General features: G+C 58.2%; 3 protein-coding genes across 5 annotated transcripts; all 3 read right to left on the bottom strand.

The window, feature by feature from the left end:
- Position 1: 1 nt before the first annotated feature.
- LHB (luteinizing hormone subunit beta) lies at positions 2-4,705 on the bottom strand. Of its 2 annotated transcripts, XM_049093834.1 has the most exons (7): positions 4,535-4,705; positions 4,050-4,250; positions 3,789-3,950; positions 2,905-3,032; positions 2,058-2,397; positions 639-806; positions 2-322 (listed from the first exon to the last, which is right to left on the bottom strand). In XM_049093834.1, exons 1-7 carry the CDS (start codon positions 4,688-4,690, stop codon positions 80-82), a joined length of 1,398 nt encoding a protein of 465 aa, XP_048949791.1. In that variant the 5' UTR covers positions 4,691-4,705; the 3' UTR covers positions 2-79. The 2 variants fall into 2 exon arrangements, with proteins under 2 accessions (XP_048949791.1, XP_025280121.1); XM_025424336.3 differs by lacking the exons at positions 2,058-2,397; positions 2,905-3,032; positions 3,789-3,950; positions 4,050-4,250; positions 4,535-4,705 and adding an exon at positions 1,162-1,311.
- A 1,242-nt stretch (positions 4,706-5,947) lies between these two features.
- Positions 5,948-9,545, bottom strand: NTF4 (neurotrophin 4). Of its 2 annotated transcripts, none has more exons than XM_025424334.3 (3): positions 9,444-9,545; positions 8,357-8,480; positions 5,948-7,689 (listed from the first exon to the last, which is right to left on the bottom strand). In XM_025424334.3, the coding sequence occupies exon 3, from the start codon at positions 7,675-7,677 to the stop codon at positions 7,045-7,047; it is 633 nt and encodes a 210-aa protein (XP_025280119.1). In that variant the 5' UTR covers positions 7,678-7,689; positions 8,357-8,480; positions 9,444-9,545; the 3' UTR covers positions 5,948-7,044. The 2 variants fall into 2 exon arrangements, with proteins under 2 accessions (XP_025280119.1, XP_025280120.1); XM_025424335.3 differs by lacking the exon at positions 9,444-9,545 and adding an exon at positions 9,225-9,363.
- Positions 9,546-13,952: 4,407 nt separating this feature from the next.
- On the bottom strand, positions 13,953-16,385 carry KCNA7 (potassium voltage-gated channel subfamily A member 7). The gene is made up of 2 exons (XM_025424332.3): positions 15,816-16,385; positions 13,953-14,823 (listed from the first exon to the last, which is right to left on the bottom strand). Exons 1-2 carry the CDS (start codon positions 16,368-16,370, stop codon positions 14,008-14,010), a joined length of 1,371 nt encoding a protein of 456 aa, XP_025280117.1. The 5' UTR covers positions 16,371-16,385; the 3' UTR covers positions 13,953-14,007.
- Positions 16,386-17,356: the final 971 nt, after the last annotated feature.

The following is a 17,356-nucleotide window of genomic DNA, read 5'->3' as shown; positions in this document are numbered from 1 at the left end:
GTGCAGTTTGAGAAGCCTTTATTGGGAGGGGAGGGAAGGAGCATCTGCTGGCTCCAGGAGTTGGGGCAGGAGGGGATCCTTAGAGGAACAGGAGGCCCGGGAGCAGGGGGCGGTCACAGGCCAAGGATTGAGCTCTGGGACCCCCACAGTCGGAGTTGCTGAGACGGCAGGGCCCACAGCGACAGCTGAGGGCCACGGGGAAGGAGACCATGGGGTCCACGCCAGGCGGGCATCCGGGGAGCCGGATGGAAGCAAAGTGCAGCTCATGGTAGGTGCACACTGGCTGGGGCACAGGTGGCAGGGCGGCTGGCAGCACTCGTACCTGTAGGCCAGGAGAGGGATGGGGGGGCATGACTACCTGCCTGTGGTCAGGCCCTCCCCTGAGCTCTCCTGCCGCCCCCCAGGTCTCAAACTCAGGTGTCCAGCAGACCCTCTGTGCTCTCCCTCCCTTCCTCCCACATGCCCAGCTTTGACTTCCAATTCCCCAGCCCCTGCCCAGGGGGTGGGCCATCCTTCCATCCCAGCTGTTGTTTTACATCTGATGTGGGCCTGGCCCTGAGTAATCCACCCTGAAGCTGAGGTGGCACCCGTTGTTCCCAGTCCAGCAGGGCTGGTCCCCACCATCCCCTGAAGCTCACCATGCTGGGGCAGTAGCCGGCACAGATGGTGGTGGTGAAGGTGATACAGACCGGGCAGGCTTCGTTCTCAGCAGCCAGGGTGGCGTTGATGGGCCGGCACAGCGGCCGCAATGGCCCCCTGGATGCCCACACCCCACCCACACTCAGCAGCAGCCACAGCAGCAACCCCTGGGACAAGGCCAGTGTCTCAGGGCCAGCCAGACATCTCTACTCTGAGCCCTTACCCTCCCCACCCCGGACATTCAGGGACCCAGCTCCCCTGCCTGACATCTTCCATTCAGGACCCATCCCTCCCACTTTGATTCTCTGCCCCTGATACTCAGGAACCCCAGATCCTCCCACACTGCAGAGTCCCACCCTCAGGCCCTGCTCCACCTGCCTAGGGCCCTCCTGGCAGAAAGTCCGGTGGCTGTCCACAGCCTTCTAGAAGGAAGCCACCTCAATCAGGTTGTAGGACTCTCCCCTCCTTGTGCCAGCTGAGGCCTGGATGGAGTTGCAAAGCACCTGGAGGCCCTAGTCTTACCTGGAGCGTCTCCATTCTCAGTTCCTCCCCTGTGATGTTTACCTGGTCTTATAGTTGCAGGCTGTGGGGGTGGCAAGGCCACTGGGGGTGGCGGTATGATGGGGTAACCTGGACACTAATCTCTCCGGGGGCGAGAACCAGAAAAGGTCAGGGAGGTGTGCAGGAGTGGCTCCATGGAATGCCCCTTACCCCCACTCCCTGATAGGCACCCAAGGTGAAGCTGACTTCATGACTGGATCCTCTAGTGCCTCAGGTGCTAGCGAAGTCATGCTTGGGCCACAGGAAGCCCTTGACCTTGCCCAAGGTGGTATAGCCTCGCCTCTGCCCATCATGGTGGGAGTCTGCATGGCTGGATGGAGCGCGCCCCTTCCAAGGTGACTGGCGGAGACCTCAATCCCCCTCCCCTCCACCTGCCATAGACTGGAAGCCATTCCTGTCCCATAGTTTACTCTCTTTGGGAGGGCATGACTTCGAGATTGGATTCTGTGCCCTGAGACGGGGTTCCACCTGCACGCAGGCGTGCCTTCCTCCCGCATGGAATTCAGCGGCAGCCCCATCTCCCCCACCCTCAGGCCCCCAGAGCAAACCATCCATGGGCGTGGTTTAGGCCATTTAACGCAGTTGACTAATAAGATAAGCTCCGCCCCCTCTGTCGCGGAGGGCCTGTCCCTCCCGCGAACCGACAGCCCCAAGGTACGTTTTCAGCTCAGCGCCCACCGACCCCCCAGCCCCCAATCCGGTCAACCCTACGGTCCAGCGTGGGATTCGCCGGGCTCACGACCCAGTGGGCGGGGCCTGGCCGCCGCCTCGCTCCCACGTGACGGGCATGTTTCCAGGCCTCGGCTCCGCCCCGCCTGGGGGGCGAGTCCGGGGCGGGGCTGGCGCTGCGGGCTCACCGCGGCTGGCTTCATGCTGCCGTAGCTGGAGTTCTCAGTGCGGTAGGCTTGCGGCACGCTGTAGATGCCCGGCACCGGCTGCCAGTGCGGGCCGCCCCAGGGCAGTTCCAGCGGGCAGAAACGGTCGAGCCGGAGGAGTGGGTGCACCGGGGGTCTGTAGGACTCCTGAGCCAGAGACCACGACCCGCGGTGCGGCACGGCTCTCGTCATCGGGCGGACGTGGGGCACGCGGATCCCTGGCGGCCGAGGAGGGCGCGGGTCATGGCCCCAGGCGTGAGGCGTCTTCTGGAAGTTCCAGTAGGTCAGCGAGTCCTTGCGGGGATATCCAGACAACTCCTTCCTGTTGATGGGGAAGGGACAGCTGGATCCTAGGGACAAGTCTGAGAGGTTCAGACCTCGCGTTCTGAGGACCCTGTAGACCTGCACTCCTGCGTTCTGAGGCAAGGACACGTTTGTAGGAGTCGGGGACCCCTTAGGAAGGATGGGGGCTGAGGACTGCTAACCTGAATTCCTGGATTCGATGTCCTTAAGGGCCTGGAATTTGGAGTTTTTTCGAACCCTTGGAAAGGAGTATCTCGGAACCAAAGTAGACCCCGCCCTAGATCCCTAGGGCCCCGCCCCTGGTCCCCCCTCTTGGACAAGGCGCAGGTTTCAATTTCCTGAGAGCTGACACTAAGAATACTTGGGCGCTAAAAGAGGTAGGGCTGGGGCCTGAACTTCCGGTTCTTGAGTGTGCAGGAACTGAATGAAGGCTGAGGCTACTGAGTCGGACAGGGGAAACTGACACCCAGGGTCGGCATCCCGCCAGCTTATGCTGGGGGCCGTGCGGAGCGAGGACCCAGCTCACTTCGGGTAGGCCCGGAAGTCCTTGGCCGAGGTGGTCAGATAGAGCTGACGACGGTCCAAGATGCCCTGGTCAGATACTGTGAAAAGCCGGCCGGCCAGCTCGGGGTTCTTTGTCCAGGGGATTAAAGCCTGACGAGGATCCGGGGAGGAAGGCATGAGCAAGAGAGAGGTTTCATACCGCATTCCAGGACCTGGGTCCCAGAACTCAGGATCCCTCCTTCGACCCAACAGGTTCTCACATTCGCCTGCAGAATCCTTCCTGACCAATCAAACGCAAGCCAGCGCACTTTAGCTTCGCTACCCAAATCAGAACCCTTATTAGGGATGCTCCAAAATCCTAACATTTGAGGGTCAACACAAAGCCCAACCCCCAAGCACAAAAAAAAAAAAAAAAAAAAAAAAATCTTTCTAGGTCCGCCGGCAGACTCCCGGCTTCCACCTCCCGCCGCTGGAATTCAAGCCGCACCTCGGGCAACCTTTTCTCTGCTCATCCTCTCCAGGAAAGCCTAGTCCCGCCTCCTCCCGACCGCGGCTCGGAAAGTTCAAGGCTCGCCCCCACGTGCCCGCCGCCGCCCTGCTCTGACCACAGCCTCCGAACCCCTGCCCAGCCCCGCCCCGGGGATTTACGAGTTGTGGCCCCAGCCTCCCAGCTGGGATTACGGTCTCCAGCCCTCTCCGCCTCCTGACCCTACCTCAAAAGAACGGAGCTCCACCCCCAGACTCTGTAACCTGATTCCGTCCCAGACCTTTGGTTAGGACCCCGGACTCAAAATTGTCCACCCACCCCAGGGTCTCCTCGTCTGGTCCCCAGCTTCAGAGCCCCTCCGCCCCCGTCCCAGGCGCTACAAGCTCTGTCCCACGGTGGCAGCAGGTCTTCTTCGCTACCTGGGAAGGGCCTCCGCGGAGGTGGTCTGCAAATTCCAGGGACTGGGGCCCGACGTGGAAGGTGGCGGGCTGGTCCAGGCCCGGCCAGCCGGTGTACTGAGCTTTCATCTCACTGCACTGGTGCTTCGCGATCAGCGGGAGGCGCCAGCCGAGGTGTCTGAGCTGCGGGAGGGCGACGCAGGGTTCCCACGTGAGGGTGCAAGGCACTCCACTGCGATCCCCAGCCCTGTCCCTGCGGACCTCTGCATCCCAGAGCCTTACCTTTTCTGCTAAATCCTTGATCCCCACAGTCCGTGTGGGGTCTGAAGGCTCTGGGGCCCTGGGCTGTGCGTAGGGGCCGCCCTGGGTCTTAGGTATGTAAGCTGAGCCAGAGGTGGTCTCCCATCTGCTGATGACCTCGTCAAAATCCCAGACGTGCAAATCCTGCTTTGCGGCCGCGGGCAGGGGCTCCGCCACCGTGGACTGGGAAGAAGGACTTCAGCTAAAAGAAGTCAAGTCCGGCCTGCGAGACCTGACCTCTCCCAGTCGGTCCCCAAAACTTTCCTCCCTCCAGGTCCAGTCATCCAGGTTTCCCTAGCCCCTCTTCTTTCAGACCCAGGAGTCGAGGACTCTCCTTCAGTCAGAGAGGAGTCCACGCCCCTAATCCCCTTTTCTCTGGGCAGGTGTCTGGATCCCCAGGCCTCTCCTTCAGACACAGGGGTCTGGACCCCAGTCTCCTTCTAGCCTGAGACCTAGGGTCCTCTTACCTGCATGGTGGGCGGGGGAAAGGGCACAGATGGGATAATGTGGTGGGCGACACTAGTGCTGGTGAGATGCCAATTGGGCCAGGACCCAGGCGCCTCCGGCCCAGCGATTGGGGGCCATGGGGGGCCATAGCGCAGAGCTAGGGTCCGACCCGCCATGGTCCCTCCCCTGCCTGGTAGCCGCGCAGGAGCCGGCTTGTTGTTGCTGTCGCCCCAGGTAACAGAACCCCCCCTCCCCCCGAACCAGCCAATAGAAGGCCTGCAGGTGTGTGGATGGATGGATAGGGTGAGAAAGAGACCCAGGCACAGAGGGACTGGGACTTTGAGGGAGGGGCCCGGAAACTCAGAGAATTGGGGGAGGGGAGACCTAGAGAGAGGAAAGGGCTGTGAAGGGCAAGTGGGAGGAAGGGGAAATAGAAACTCAGAGTTTTAGGGAACTTTAGAGATGTGAGTTGGGGGAGACAAGAACCCAGAGGGGGAGGAGAACAGAGACCACCCACTGCATCAGGGAATCCATGAGAAACAGCCCTCTTTCTGAAGGGGTCCCAACTCTCTCAGCCCCCTCCTCCCTCTGCCAGGCCTGCCTACCTCTGGGGTAACGATTTCCAGACTTCCCTAGGGCGCTCCCTCCCTCCCTGTGTGTGCTGAAGGAGTCCGCCTGGGGCTTGGGCTTCGTCTGCCCTGCCTGCCTGCCTTTGATTTGGTTGAAAACTTCCACCTGGATATGGGGGTGGGTGACAAGGGAGAGACCCACAGACAAGTACACAGGGAAATACTTAGCGAAAAGAGAGGGGAGGGAGGGGATATGGAAAGAGCTTTGATGGGAATGAAACACAGAGGAGAATGGGTGAGAGACAGTGAATGAGAAACAGAGATAGAGAGCCCACTGACCCAGAGATGAGACAGAGGGAGGTGACCAAAAAAAAAAAAAAAAGAGGGTGTGAACTACAGACCTGGAAACTGAGTCAGCCAGGCACACCACCCCCGCGCTGCCCTGGCATTCCTACCCTTCCCAGGGGCCCGAGTCTGTGTTGGTGGGGGGTGAGGGGTGGGGGATGGGGGATGTCTGTGGTCTCTGTCTTAGGCCTAAAGCTGGTTATAAAAGAATGTGTGTGAGGGATGCCTGGGTAGCTCAGCGGTTGAATGTCAGCCTTTGGCTCAGGGCACATCAGGCTCCCTGCATGGAGCCTGCTTCTCTCTCTGCCTATGTCTCTGCCTCACTCTCTCATGAGTAAATACATAAAATCTTTAAAAATAAATAAGTAAAATAAAAGAATGTGTGCATGTGTGTGTCACACACACACACACACAGGTAAGATATGGACTGGTGATGCATGAAGGGGTCTCCTGAAGGTATGAGATCTACCCCTGACTTCCCTTGTCACTTCCTCACTTTAAAGACTTTTTGGTTGGGGCACCTGGGTGGCTCTTTGGTTGAGCATCATCTGCCTTTGGGGTCCTGGGATTCAGGCTCCCAATGGGGAGCCTGCTTCTCCCTCTACCTGTGTCTCTGCCTCTGTCCATCTCTCGTGAATACATAAATAAGATCTTTATAAAAAAATTTTAAAAATAAAGACCTTTTGGTTAAGACCTCTGCCTCCTTGGTTCCCATTAGCTCATCCACTAACCCATTCTTCAGATGGGGAAAAGTGAGGCTACTTTCTGCAACCTGGCCCGGGTCCCACTGACCCACTCACTCCAGCCTCTGGGACCACTTCTCCTTTTGGAGTCTCCGGAGTCCACTCAAAGCCTATCACTGCCCATGTGACTTCTGATCCTAGCCAGGAGTCAACTGGTCAGAACCTTATGCCATACTCAAGTTGTACAATTCTAAGGCCTATTTCTTTCCCAATATGGGTAAAAGTTGGGACAGAAAAAGAGGAATCAGACAGAAACCTGATCCAATTCCCCAACAGGGTTAAACTTTCTAGCATCCTGATCACTTATCCAATCTTGCTTGTGCTCCTACTGTGATGGGTAGCTCACTACCTCAAAAGAGAACATTCTAAGACAACACTTGCTCCATCTGATCAGGTAAGATTTCTCATTCAAACCCCAGCTTCCAGCTAGTTGCTTATATGTCCCAGTTTTTACACTCCCTCACCCACTTCTTGATACATCACTTCCTTGTCACTCTTTCCAGGGTAGGCAAGATGTCCTCTGAGATCAAGTGGTTTGCAACTTAGAAACCGATGGCCTCCTATGGTTAAATCTACCAGAGTTGATCTGACAAATTGTATATTAGCACTGATAAACAGTAGACACTCAGAAAAAATATTGACTGTTATTATCATCACCCTCAAGTTCATCCAGAAGAACTCCTATTCATCCTTCAAAACCCCATTTGGTTTCACCACCCGTCTTGCATGGATTGCACTCAAACTCAGAAGGCTGTGATTTTGTGACCATTTTGCAAGTTCCCAAATGAGGTACAGCACACCCAGGCCGTCCCTGAGGTCGCTCAACTGCCAGCTGTCTTCTTCCTCTGCCCGCTTAGTTCTTGAGCCTGGGCCTCAGGCCCGACCAGTCCGGCTAAGGAGCGTGCAGACACAGGCAGTGTCAATCCGAATCCATCGCCAGCCTACACGGCCCTGGGCATCAGCGGTCAATGCCCGCACATAGGACTGCTTGGCCTTACACTCAGATACCCAGTGCCTCCGGTCCACACCCCGGCAGCCCCCTCCACTCGCACCAGGGCTGCTTTCCTCAGCGCTGTCAGCTTTGCAGCGGGTCTCAAAGAAGTACTGGCGGAGGGGGCTGCCACCAGCTGCAGGAACCTCGCCCAGCACCTCCACCTCGCGCCCACGCAGGTCCACGGCTGTCCGGCGGTCTGTCACCCAGCCACTGACTGCATCACACACAGCCAGCTCTCCGCGTCGACTTGCTGGTGCTGTCTCACTCACCCCTCGCCGACTGCGATTGGCAGGGCTGCCTGCTGGCTCCCCAAAGGCCCCGGCCTCCAGCAGGAACAGCAGAGGGGGCCCGGCAGGGGCACCCCTGGACAGGACTACTCGGGGGGACAGGAGATCCCACTCAGGCGCTAGAAATGGGGGTAGTGGTAAGGGTGGGGGCTGGGGCTCCATCGGGACACTAGGGAGGAGGAAAAGGAAGAGGATGGGGAGGGAGCAGGAGGCACTGGGGAGCATCTTGCTGAGCACCTGAGGATAGAGACCGAAGCTGGGGTTAGAGATGAGCATAAAAACTAGTGGGGGAGGGGGGCCTGAATGCCAGAAGCATGGGGGAGGCCTTTGTTCTAGAACCTTGGGGGGACCTTATATTCTAGGACTCAGATAACGCCAAACCTTCTAGGTGAATCATATTCTACTATGGTTACTGAAAATAGCCAGCAAATCAACAAATGGATAAATACAGGCTCAGAGAGGTGAGGGACTCATACGAGGTCACACAGCCAGCAAATCCCAGAGGTAGGACTTAAGCCCTGTCAGAGCAACTGCATTCTGCATCCTACCCCCACAGGGGATGGGGACGCTAAGTCCTGCAGCCTAGAGGAGGTTTGGGGTTCCAAAATTCGGAGAAAGGCCACATTTCAGAATCCTCACAAGACCCAAGTTCAGCTCAAAACTGCCAATGAAAGGCAAGACATTTCCTCTCTTGGGGCACCTGGGTGGCTCAGCGGTTGAGTGTCTGCCTTTGGCTCAGGGCGTGAACCCAGGGTCCTGGGATAGAGTCCCACATCCAGCTCCCCGAGGGGAGCCTGCTTCTCCCTCTGCCTATGTCTCTGTCTCTCTGCAATATTCTGGAAGTCTGTGGTTCTGGGAAAGAGCGGTGCAGAGAGAAGTGGGAAGCAGCAGGTGGTTACCAGACCTGTCAGCACCTCCTCCACCTCCAGGCTCCAGGGCTGGGGGCCCCCAGGCTCTGGGGGGCCCCTATGGGGGACACAAGTGGTCCCCTCTTTCCTGACATCTCAGGAGAGGGAAGGGGCAGCCACCTAGGGGAAGAAGGAAACAGGCAGGTTGTACGGGCAAGTGGGGGAGGGGACCTGAACACTCTCCAGTGTTCCTCTTAAAGTGTAGGGTACCCAAGAGTCAAGGCCGCGCCCCCTTCCCAGAGGCCCCTTCCCTGACCAGGTGATGGCTCCTGGCTGGGATGGGAAGCAGATGGGAGAGGTAGGGGAGAGGAGGGGGGGGTGGGGGAGGGGTGGGGGTGTGGAGAGAAGAGGCTGGAAAAGATTACATCCTCCAGGGCCCATTCATCTCCCAGACAGGGCGGGGGCGGCGCTGGTCTGGACACCCGGGTCCCCAAGGGCCCACACTCAAGAAGCCCTGGGACCCTGAGGCTGCTTCCTGGAATGTTCTATCCTCACAGGACAGGCCGGGGCCCGTCCAAGACTTCTACCGCACATACCTGGAGTGGCTGCCTGCCTTGGCTCCGAGATGGGGAAATGGAAAGAAGGGTGTGAAGGGACCCGACTATGCTGATCCAACCAGGACCAGGAGGCAGCTACCTCCTCCCTCTGACCAGAAGTCCTGGTTCCCGGCTGCCACCTCCCTCAGACCCAAAGTCTCCTCCGTCGGGAGTCCAGATCCCCAGCTCCCTCGCTCCCACGCTGGGGTCCAGGCGCCCAGCGCCCTCCTCCCACAGACCCAGGAGTCCAGACCCCCAGCGCCCTCCTCCCTCAGATCCGGGAGTTCTGGAGTTCAGGACTCTCCCCCAGGTATCCAGAACTACGTACTCCCAGAGCCCCTCCGCCCGAGGAAGATTTGGGCTGCGGGTCTGGTCTCCTGAGACCCCGCACGGGGTAACGGGCAGCCCGTCTGGGGAGCGCTCCCCTCCTGCCTCAGTTTCCTCCGCCAAGCCCCGCCCCCGCTGGCCCCGCCCCCGTCCCTCCCTACCCGGGGGCAGGGCGACCCGGACGCCGGAATCCCGCGGGAGGAGGCGCGGAGGCTCTTACCTGGGGCGCCCTCTCCGGCTCCTCCGCTGCCCCTGGCGCGGCGCGGCTCCTCCTCCCGCTCGCCGGCTGCAGGGACGCGCGCTCGCCCGCCGGCTCCGCGCTGCACACGCTCGGGAGGGCCCGGCAGGGGGCGGGGGCGGGGCGGCGCCCGACGGCGGAGGAGGGGCCGGGGGATCCCGCCTTCCACGCGCGTGCCGGGACCTCGGAAGCCCGGCCTGGCTCGCTCAGCTCCCGGCCCGCCTCGGCCCCGGGAGGCCAGGCGCCGACCCCTGCTCCCTCAGACCCGGGGGTGCGCGCCCCCCGCCCCCTCCTCCCTCAGACCCAGGGGTCCGGGCCCCCCGCCCCCTCCTCCCTCAGACCCGGGGGTCCGGGCTCCCCGCCCCCTCTTCCCTCAGACCCAGGGGTCCGGGCCCCCCGCCCCCTCCTCCCTCAGACCCGGGGGTCCGGGCCCCCCGCCCCTCCTCCCTCAGACCCGGGAGTCCTCACCCCCAGCATCCTTTCTCCCTCAGATCCAGGAGTCCTCAACCCCAGCTCCCTCTTCCCTTAGACCCAAGAGTCCTCACCCTCAGCCCCTTCTTCCCTTTTCCTTCAGAACCCAGGAGTCCAGGCCCCCAGCCCCCTCCTGCCTCAGACCCAGTTCTCACCCCCAGCCCCCTCTTTCCCCAGAACCCAGGAGTCCAGGCCCCCAGCCCCCTCCTGCCTCAGACCCAGGAGTCCGACCAGCAGCTCCCTCTTTCCTTAGAGCCAGGAGTCTGGGCTTGAGATTCCTTTGCGTTCTTTTGCCAATGAAGTGTCAATCCCTGGGCAGATTCCCACCCTCTGCTCTCATCCCCACTTTCCCAGGAGCTCTGGGCCAGACATTAACCAGCTGGACTTGGGCAGCGATAAGGCCCAAGGCCCTGGGAGACAGTGGATATGGGGGGCTCTCCCACAGAGTCCTCTCTGCTGGAATTTCCTGGGTGGGGACTGGGGAGAGGGTCTGTCCTGCGCTCAGATAAGAAATTCAAGGTAATACGGGACTCAGAGATAGACAGGGGTATGATGTGGGAACACGAGGACCTGCTCTGAGAGAAAAAAAAAAAAAAGAGAATAATGACAAAGAAAGATGGGAAAGGCACAGAAACGGACAGAAAGGGGGGGACAGAATTCCAGGAGGGGGGCAGAGACCGCGAGAGGAGAGAGACCCTAGGACAGCCTGAGGTCAGAAGTTAGAGTCCCGGGGGGGGCCTCCCCCCTCCCTGACCCAGGGAGCTATTTCAGGAGGAAAGCTGATACCCATCTTGGGAGGGGGGCGGGGGTCATCCCATGCCCCTCCACCAGCCTAAATATAGCATGGCGAAGTGGCAGGAAGGGTGTCCCCGGATTAGGGTGTTTCCCTCTCCTTTTCCCCATCCCAGCCAAGGCGACATAGAAGGCAGTTGTGGTTGTTTATTGAGGGTGGGGGAGGGGAACTTCTGAGACTTTGAGTGTCCCGCGTCGGGTAACCTCCCTGACCTCTCCCCACTTCCCCGCCCATCCTTAAGCACTCACAGGTCCCACCCTCTACCAGAGAGATTCTATATGTAACTTCTAGGCTCTGATGGGGTAGTACAGGTGAGTTTTCAAAGAAAAGTAAACAATCTCCGTACACCCTCCCTTTGGGTCTCTGTACCTCCTCTCTGGGTATCTATCCCCTTATCCCTCTCTGTCTGGGTCTCTATCCTCCTCCCTCTCTCTGGATCTCTGACCTCTCCCTCTCTGGTTGCCTTCCCAGCTTCTGTGGATCTTGCCCCCTCACCCTTACCCCCATTTCTGACCCCCTCCTAGGTCACTGCCCTCCTGGTCTCCCAACTCCCCTTGGGTGCCCTCTCTCGGGGTCTTGGCCCTGCTCTGCATGTGTCGCCTCCTCTTTGGGTCTCCAATCTGGGTCCCAGACTCTGCCTTGTGTGTCTGTCACTGTGAGGGGAGGGGTCTGTCTCCATTTCTGTCTCTGAATGTGTCTTTCCATTTCAGAGAGGGCACTAAAGATTCTCGTTTTCGATCTTTATCAAACTCTTCTCACACAATTTACCTCCTTCTGTTACTCTGTATAAACAGGGGTTGGATTAGATCAGGGGTTTCCAAACTGAATTTCTTGGCTACATTCTAAGTTGCCAAGCAGAAGACTCCATAGAGGTATGTGTCCCCCCCACTTTTTAAGATTCTATCCAATTATTCATGAGAGACCCACAGAAAGAGGCCAAGACACAGGCAGAGGGAGAAGCAGGCTCTCCCTACGGGGAGCCCTACACGGGACTCAATCCCAGGACCCCAGGATCACAACCTGAGCCAAAGGCAGACACTCAACCACTGAGCCACACAGGTGCTCCTGAGGTGTGCATCCCTTAAACCAGGTCCCCTCTGATGTGCCACATTACATCAAAGTGCATCTAAATGATATTTTATTTGACAAGAAAAGAGGGGGGGATAGATGGCTAAAAATAACAACAACAATACTCTGTAAACCACTGGTTTTAATAAATTAATACAATAAAGTACTTTGAATGATGCTTGGCACATAGGAAGCCCTATATGTGTTAGTGATTGAAACATCCTGCTCCCCCTCCTCCTCCAAATGCCCTTTTAGTACTGAGAGACCTCTGAAATTATTTGGCTTCATGACCTTGGGTTATGCCCTCCCCTCCGAGACTCAACTTCTCTGTTTGTAAGACATGAGGCTGGAGGATTCAGGGGGACCTGTGCTAACCAGCAGGCTGATGGGACAGGTGGGGTCAGGCAGCCTGCCACAAAGTCCTAGCCCCTGGGGATGTGCCACGAGACCCTGGGAAGCCACTCTTATGCTCTGAGGCTCTTGTTTCTCCCCCTGGAAAATTGAGTGGGCTCCCCAGTTTGTCTGACATCCTTCCTGAGCTGAGGGAGGATATCGTGGTGCACCCTGATTTGAGATCTCTTTGTGATTCCATGGAAGAGAGACACTGTATCTCTTGGGTTCAGAGGCACTGATTTTTTCTGTGCCTTTTCCTTTTTTGGGTTATCTTTCTCAGGGGCGCTCTGGTCTAGCTCCAACTCTGGTGTCTTTCCCTCTCTGGGTGCTTGACAACTCCCCCATCTCTATCTCCCACTCTTGGTCTCTGTCTCCCTTTCTCTTTGGATTTTATGACCACCTTCCTCTAGGTCTCCATCTCCCCATCCCTCTGGGTCTTGGTCTTTGTCTCCTTCTCCCTAAATCTCTCTTCCTCTCTCTTTGGGTCTTTGTTTCCTCTTCTCTGGGTTTCTATCTCTTTCTTTGTCTGAGTCTTTATTACTCCCCATGTCTCTGTACCTTCATTTGAGGTTCTGTCGCCCCATCGCGCCTGTACAGAGTAGAGTTTCTCCCCTTCTCCCCTTCCCTTGTGGCTCTGACCTACATATTTGGAAGTAAAACTGTAGGGAGGACAGATAGAGAGGGAGTGAATGGCAAAATGAAGCAGGTGTGGGGTAAATGGAAGGAGCAACGACATCTTCCTAGCTCCCCCGGAGGCCCTCTGTGTGAACAACTGAATCAAGAGATCTAGCACCCAGCCCTGCTCCTTAGAGTAAGTGACACTGGGCAAGTCAGTTCAGTTTGTCTTGAAGAGTCCATAACACCACACTTGCTCCCTGATACATGATTCTTCCCCAGTGTTGTTATTCTTGAGTCCTGGTGCTACCACTAAATGCAAAACAAACCAACATGGCCCTATGGAGCCCATACACACAGTCCAACTCAACCTAACTAACATTCCTACAGGACTCACAATGACACAACTTGGTGTAACTCAACTCAGCATGGCCCTACAAGACTCACGTGGTTATACAACTCAATCTCATTCACCTCAGTGTAGCCCCCAAAACCTCCAGCTACATTACCCTACACAATTCAACCCAACAGAACCCTGAAAGACTCATACCATCATACATTCCAACCCAACTTAACCTTACGTGACCTAGAAAGCTCACATTCAATCATTTGACTCCTTGTATTTCTACATGACTCACAAGTTCACAGAACCTAAAATAATATAGCCCTAGAAGAATCACAAAGCCACACAATTTCCAACATGTCTCAACTCAACTCCACAACACCATGCATGAACACGCACTCAGTCCCAATAATGCTGTGGGTGACCACCTAACTTGATCCAAATTAGCCCTAGGGGGCTCATAAAACCACAGAATCCTGCACAATACAATTGGACAAGACTCACCCTGACTCAACAACACAGCCCAACCCAATGAGGACCTAAAAACAAAATTATGTGATCAAATCTATCTCAACACTTACCACAAAACTCCATATGTCTTGCACAACCCAATGCAACACAAGCCAATGGAGTCTCCCCATCAACTCATTATAACTCATTGCCATTCACCATCACTTAGGGAAGTGCCCACGGGAGCTACCAAACCACAACTCAAGACCCAACAAGACTCAGTGTTCCCCAACTTGTTACCACTTAACCTAGTTCTTCCTAAGCCCAACCCCCTCCCCCTAACCTTCCCTTCTACCTCTCCCTCCCTCCCTCCCTCCAAGGAAATGTGAGGTCCTGCAGACCTCAACTGTTCCTCACACTTCGGTGACCATATGTTTCCCAGGGGGTGCCCAGAGAGGAGGTGGTAGCTCAGGCATCTCTCCATCCACCAACCCCCCATTGACCTTGCCGTCCAGTGGACCACAGGGCTGCGTGTCCACGTGGCTGTACATTCCGGCCTCTTCGCCCTCTGTCTCCCGGTGGTAAAAGTAGCTGAAGTTGGAGACAATGACGGGCACTGGCAGGGAAATGGTCAGCACACCAGCGATGGCACACAGAGAGCCCACTATTTTGCCACCTACAGTGACGGGTGCCATGTCTCCATAGCCAACTGTGGTCATGGTGACCACTGCCCACCAAAAGGACTCAGGGATGCTGGTGAAATGGGAGTCCTCCCGGTCGACCTCGGCAAAGTAGACGGCACTGGAGAAGAGGACCACACCGATGAAGAGGAAGAAGATGAGGAGGCCCAGCTCACGCATGGAGGCCCGTAGTGTCTGGCCCAAGATCTGTAGGCCCTTTGAGTGCCGGGACAGCTTGAAGATTCGGAAGACGCGCACTAGTCGGATGACTCGTAGGATGGCCAGTGACATGGCTGGCTGGCCTACACCCCGCTGCCTGGCTAGCTCGGTGCCTAGCGCCACAAAGTAGGGTAGGATGGCCACAAAATCGATGAGGTTCATCACGTTCTTGAAAAAGGCTGCCTTGCTCGGGCAGGTTGCCAGGCGCACCAGTAGCTCAAAGGAGAACCAACAGATGCACAACGTCTCCACGACAAAGAACGGGTCATCAAAGGGCATGCGAGACAGGGGTCCAGGCAATGGGCTGGAGCCATTCAGCCGAGCGGGGAACTGCAGGAAGGAAGGGGTTCAGAGAGGACCACACCAGGGCTGGGATACACTGGAACAGCCACATTTATGGTTTAAATGTCCAACTACTTCTGTGCAAATTGGTCAACAGTCATTGCCCCCAGGCCTCCAGGGACCCAGCTGTCCTAGATTCCTTTCCAGAACCCTAGAGATCATCCCTTTGTGGCTGACTTTATGGTGCCTGATCCTTTACTGGTGAGGCCTCCTGAAATGGTGCCTGAGTGGGGCTCAATCTTTCCTTCCCAAAGTCCCACTCCCAGCTTTGATTTTCCAGATGGGGAGGGTCACCACCCTGGTCCCACTTCTCTGTGCTCCGCTCTCCCCAACCCTGGTCTTAACTGCAATGGCTAAGGATCTTCTGTGTATACCAAACCCTGGGGGCCCCCAACTCTCATGGCCCTCAGCCTCACTTTGTGATGGATTCCTCCTACTTCAGCCTTCAGGCCCCACTCCAGTCTCTAGCTCCCTCGAGTCCCAGTCTCACCACCTCCAGCCCATCCTTCTGTTGGTTATTGCCAGCTGCTGCACAGCCCTCGACTTTTCAGTCTATCACCCCTCAGCTTCATTTCTTAACTACCTGTATTCCTGCTCTCCCTCCCCCGGGGCGAGCTGGTTTCTCACCCGTCTCAACCCCGCCCTGTGATAGGGAGGTCCTCAGAGTCGGATCCTCTGGCCCCGCCCCCACTAGGCTATCCGTTCCCCGCCCCCAGCCCGGCTTTAAAAGGTAGATCCCCCAGGTCAGGTTCTGTCCTTGGGTGGCCCACCTCTGAGTCTCTTGCCCCACCTATGTAATGATTGGCCGGTCCCCCAGTAAGCCCCCCGGGCCCCGCCCACCCACAGCCAGGCCCCGCCTTCCGGAGAGGCCCCGCCTCCCATTGCCCCTTTCCCCTGCCTCGTAATTGGCCAGATCCCCGCGGACCCCGCTCGGCTCCTCCCAAGCCCCGCCTCTCTCCGCTCAGGCCCCGCCCCCTCACCGGGCCTGCAGCAGCTACCGCAGCGAGCCCCGGGTTGTAGCGGTCGTCGCGGAAGTCGGGTAGGGTCTCGAGGCAGAAGACGACGATGGAGACGAGGATGACGAGCACGGAGACGACGGCGAGCACTCGCGCGGCCTGCGAGCTCTCGGGGAACTCGAAGAGCAGCCAGAGCTGGCGCGCAAAGGCGCGGCGGGGCAGGGGGCGCTCGGGCGGCAGGGGGCAGCCCTCGTCCTCGCGCAGGCGCGCCAGCGCCGCCGTGCCCAGCCCGTAAAAGGCCACCTCCTCCAGGAAGACGTCGAGCGGCACGTGCGCGGGCCGCCGCAGCCGCCCGCCCGACTGGTAGTAGTAGAGCACCGCGTCGAAGCTGGGCCGGTGCCGGTCGAAGAAGTACTCGCGGCGTGCGCCGTCGTAGAAGCGGCCGCGGCGCGCCGGGTCCCCCAGCAGCGTGTCCGGGAAGCGGCCCAGCGTGCGCGCCCGCGTCTCGAAGCGCAGCCCGGCCACGTTGAGCACCAGCCGCTCGCAGCAGCCGCACGGCGGCGGGCACCGCGGCTCCATGGCGCCCGCAGCCCCGGCGACCGGCGGACGGACGTGTGGCCCCGACGCCCGACCCGGCCCGGCCCGGCCCCGCCTCGGCCGCCGCCGCCGCCGCCCCAGCCTGGTGTCCGGTGTCCACGCGTAAAAATAGCCTGGCCGTGCGGCCAGGGCGCGGGGGAGGGGGCGCCTGACCCCGAGGGGCAGAGGGCGGCCGTGCGCCCTCTGCCGGGGCGCCCGCCCTACCCGCCCCCCCCCCCCCCCCCCCCCGCCAGCCACAGTTCCCCGCGCCCATCCCGCTCTCGGGTCCCCTTTCCCTCTGTCTCGCTGTCCCCCGGGATCTCTGTCCCGCGTCTCTCCTGAGTGTCCGTGTGTCTCTTGTCTCTTAAGAATATCCGGACCCCTCTGATGGAGTCACAAACTTCCACGTTATCTTGTGTGCCTCTGCGTCTGGCTATGTCTTCATTTTGAGGCTCTGTCAAGGGCTGTATCTGAGTATCTCTATGGGTCAGTTATCTCTGCGTTTTGCCATTCTAGAGGACTCTGTATTTGGGGGCCTCTGTCACATGTCTGTGTCTTGGGCTCGGGATTTCCACCTCTGACTCTTCTTTCTTAGGGGCGTGTCTCCGTTTATCTCTGTCTCCCTTGGTCTCTGTCTCTCCCCTCGGTCGGGATCTCTTCTCATGATCTCATAGCCCTCTATGTCTCTGTCCCTGGGTTAACCTGGGGGCTCCCCTTTGGGTCTCTTTCCCTGTATTTTTTTTTTTTTTTTTATGATAGTCACAGAGAGAGAGAGAGAGGCAGAGACACAGGCAGAGGGAGAAGCAGGCTCCATGCACCGGGAGCCCGACGTGGGACCCGATCCCAGGTCTCCAGGATCGGGCCAAAGGCAGGCGCTAAACCGCTGCACCACCCAGGGATCCCCTTTCCCTGTATTTCTGACGTACTGTTTCAGAGTTTCTGTTTCAGTCTCCGGAGGACTCGGTCCTTGGAGTCCTATCTCTGAGTCT

The sequence above is a fragment of the Canis lupus genome, chromosome 1 (assembly GCF_003254725.2).
Source record: "Canis lupus dingo isolate Sandy chromosome 1, ASM325472v2, whole genome shotgun sequence".
NCBI lineage: Eukaryota > Metazoa > Chordata > Mammalia > Carnivora > Canidae > Canis > Canis lupus.
This window is presented reverse-complemented; position numbering and strand designations above follow the sequence as displayed.

Excerpts from the sequence above, each read along its gene's own strand:
- LHB (XM_049093834.1), bottom strand. The coding sequence starts at position 4,690 with ATGGCGGGTCGGACCCTAGCTCTGCGCTATGGCCCCCCATGGCCCCCA. Across the intron at positions 3,033-3,788 it reads TCCGCGGAGGCCCTTCCCAG|GCTTTAATCCCCTGGACAAA; the intron begins GTAGCGAAGAAG and ends GATCCTCGTCAG. Across the intron at positions 323-638 it reads CCGGCTACTGCCCCAGCATG|GTACGAGTGCTGCCAGCCGC; the intron begins GTGAGCTTCAGG and ends CCTGGCCTACAG.
- NTF4 (XM_025424334.3), bottom strand. The coding sequence starts at position 7,677 with ATGCTCCCCAGTGCCTCCTGCTCCCTCCCCATCCTCTTCCTTTTCCTC.
- KCNA7 (XM_025424332.3), bottom strand. The coding sequence starts at position 16,370 with ATGGAGCCGCGGTGCCCGCCGCCGTGCGGCTGCTGCGAGCGGCTGGTG. Across the intron at positions 14,824-15,815 it reads CGGTAGCTGCTGCAGGCCCG|TTCCCCGCTCGGCTGAATGG; the intron begins GTGAGGGGGCGG and ends TCCTTCCTGCAG.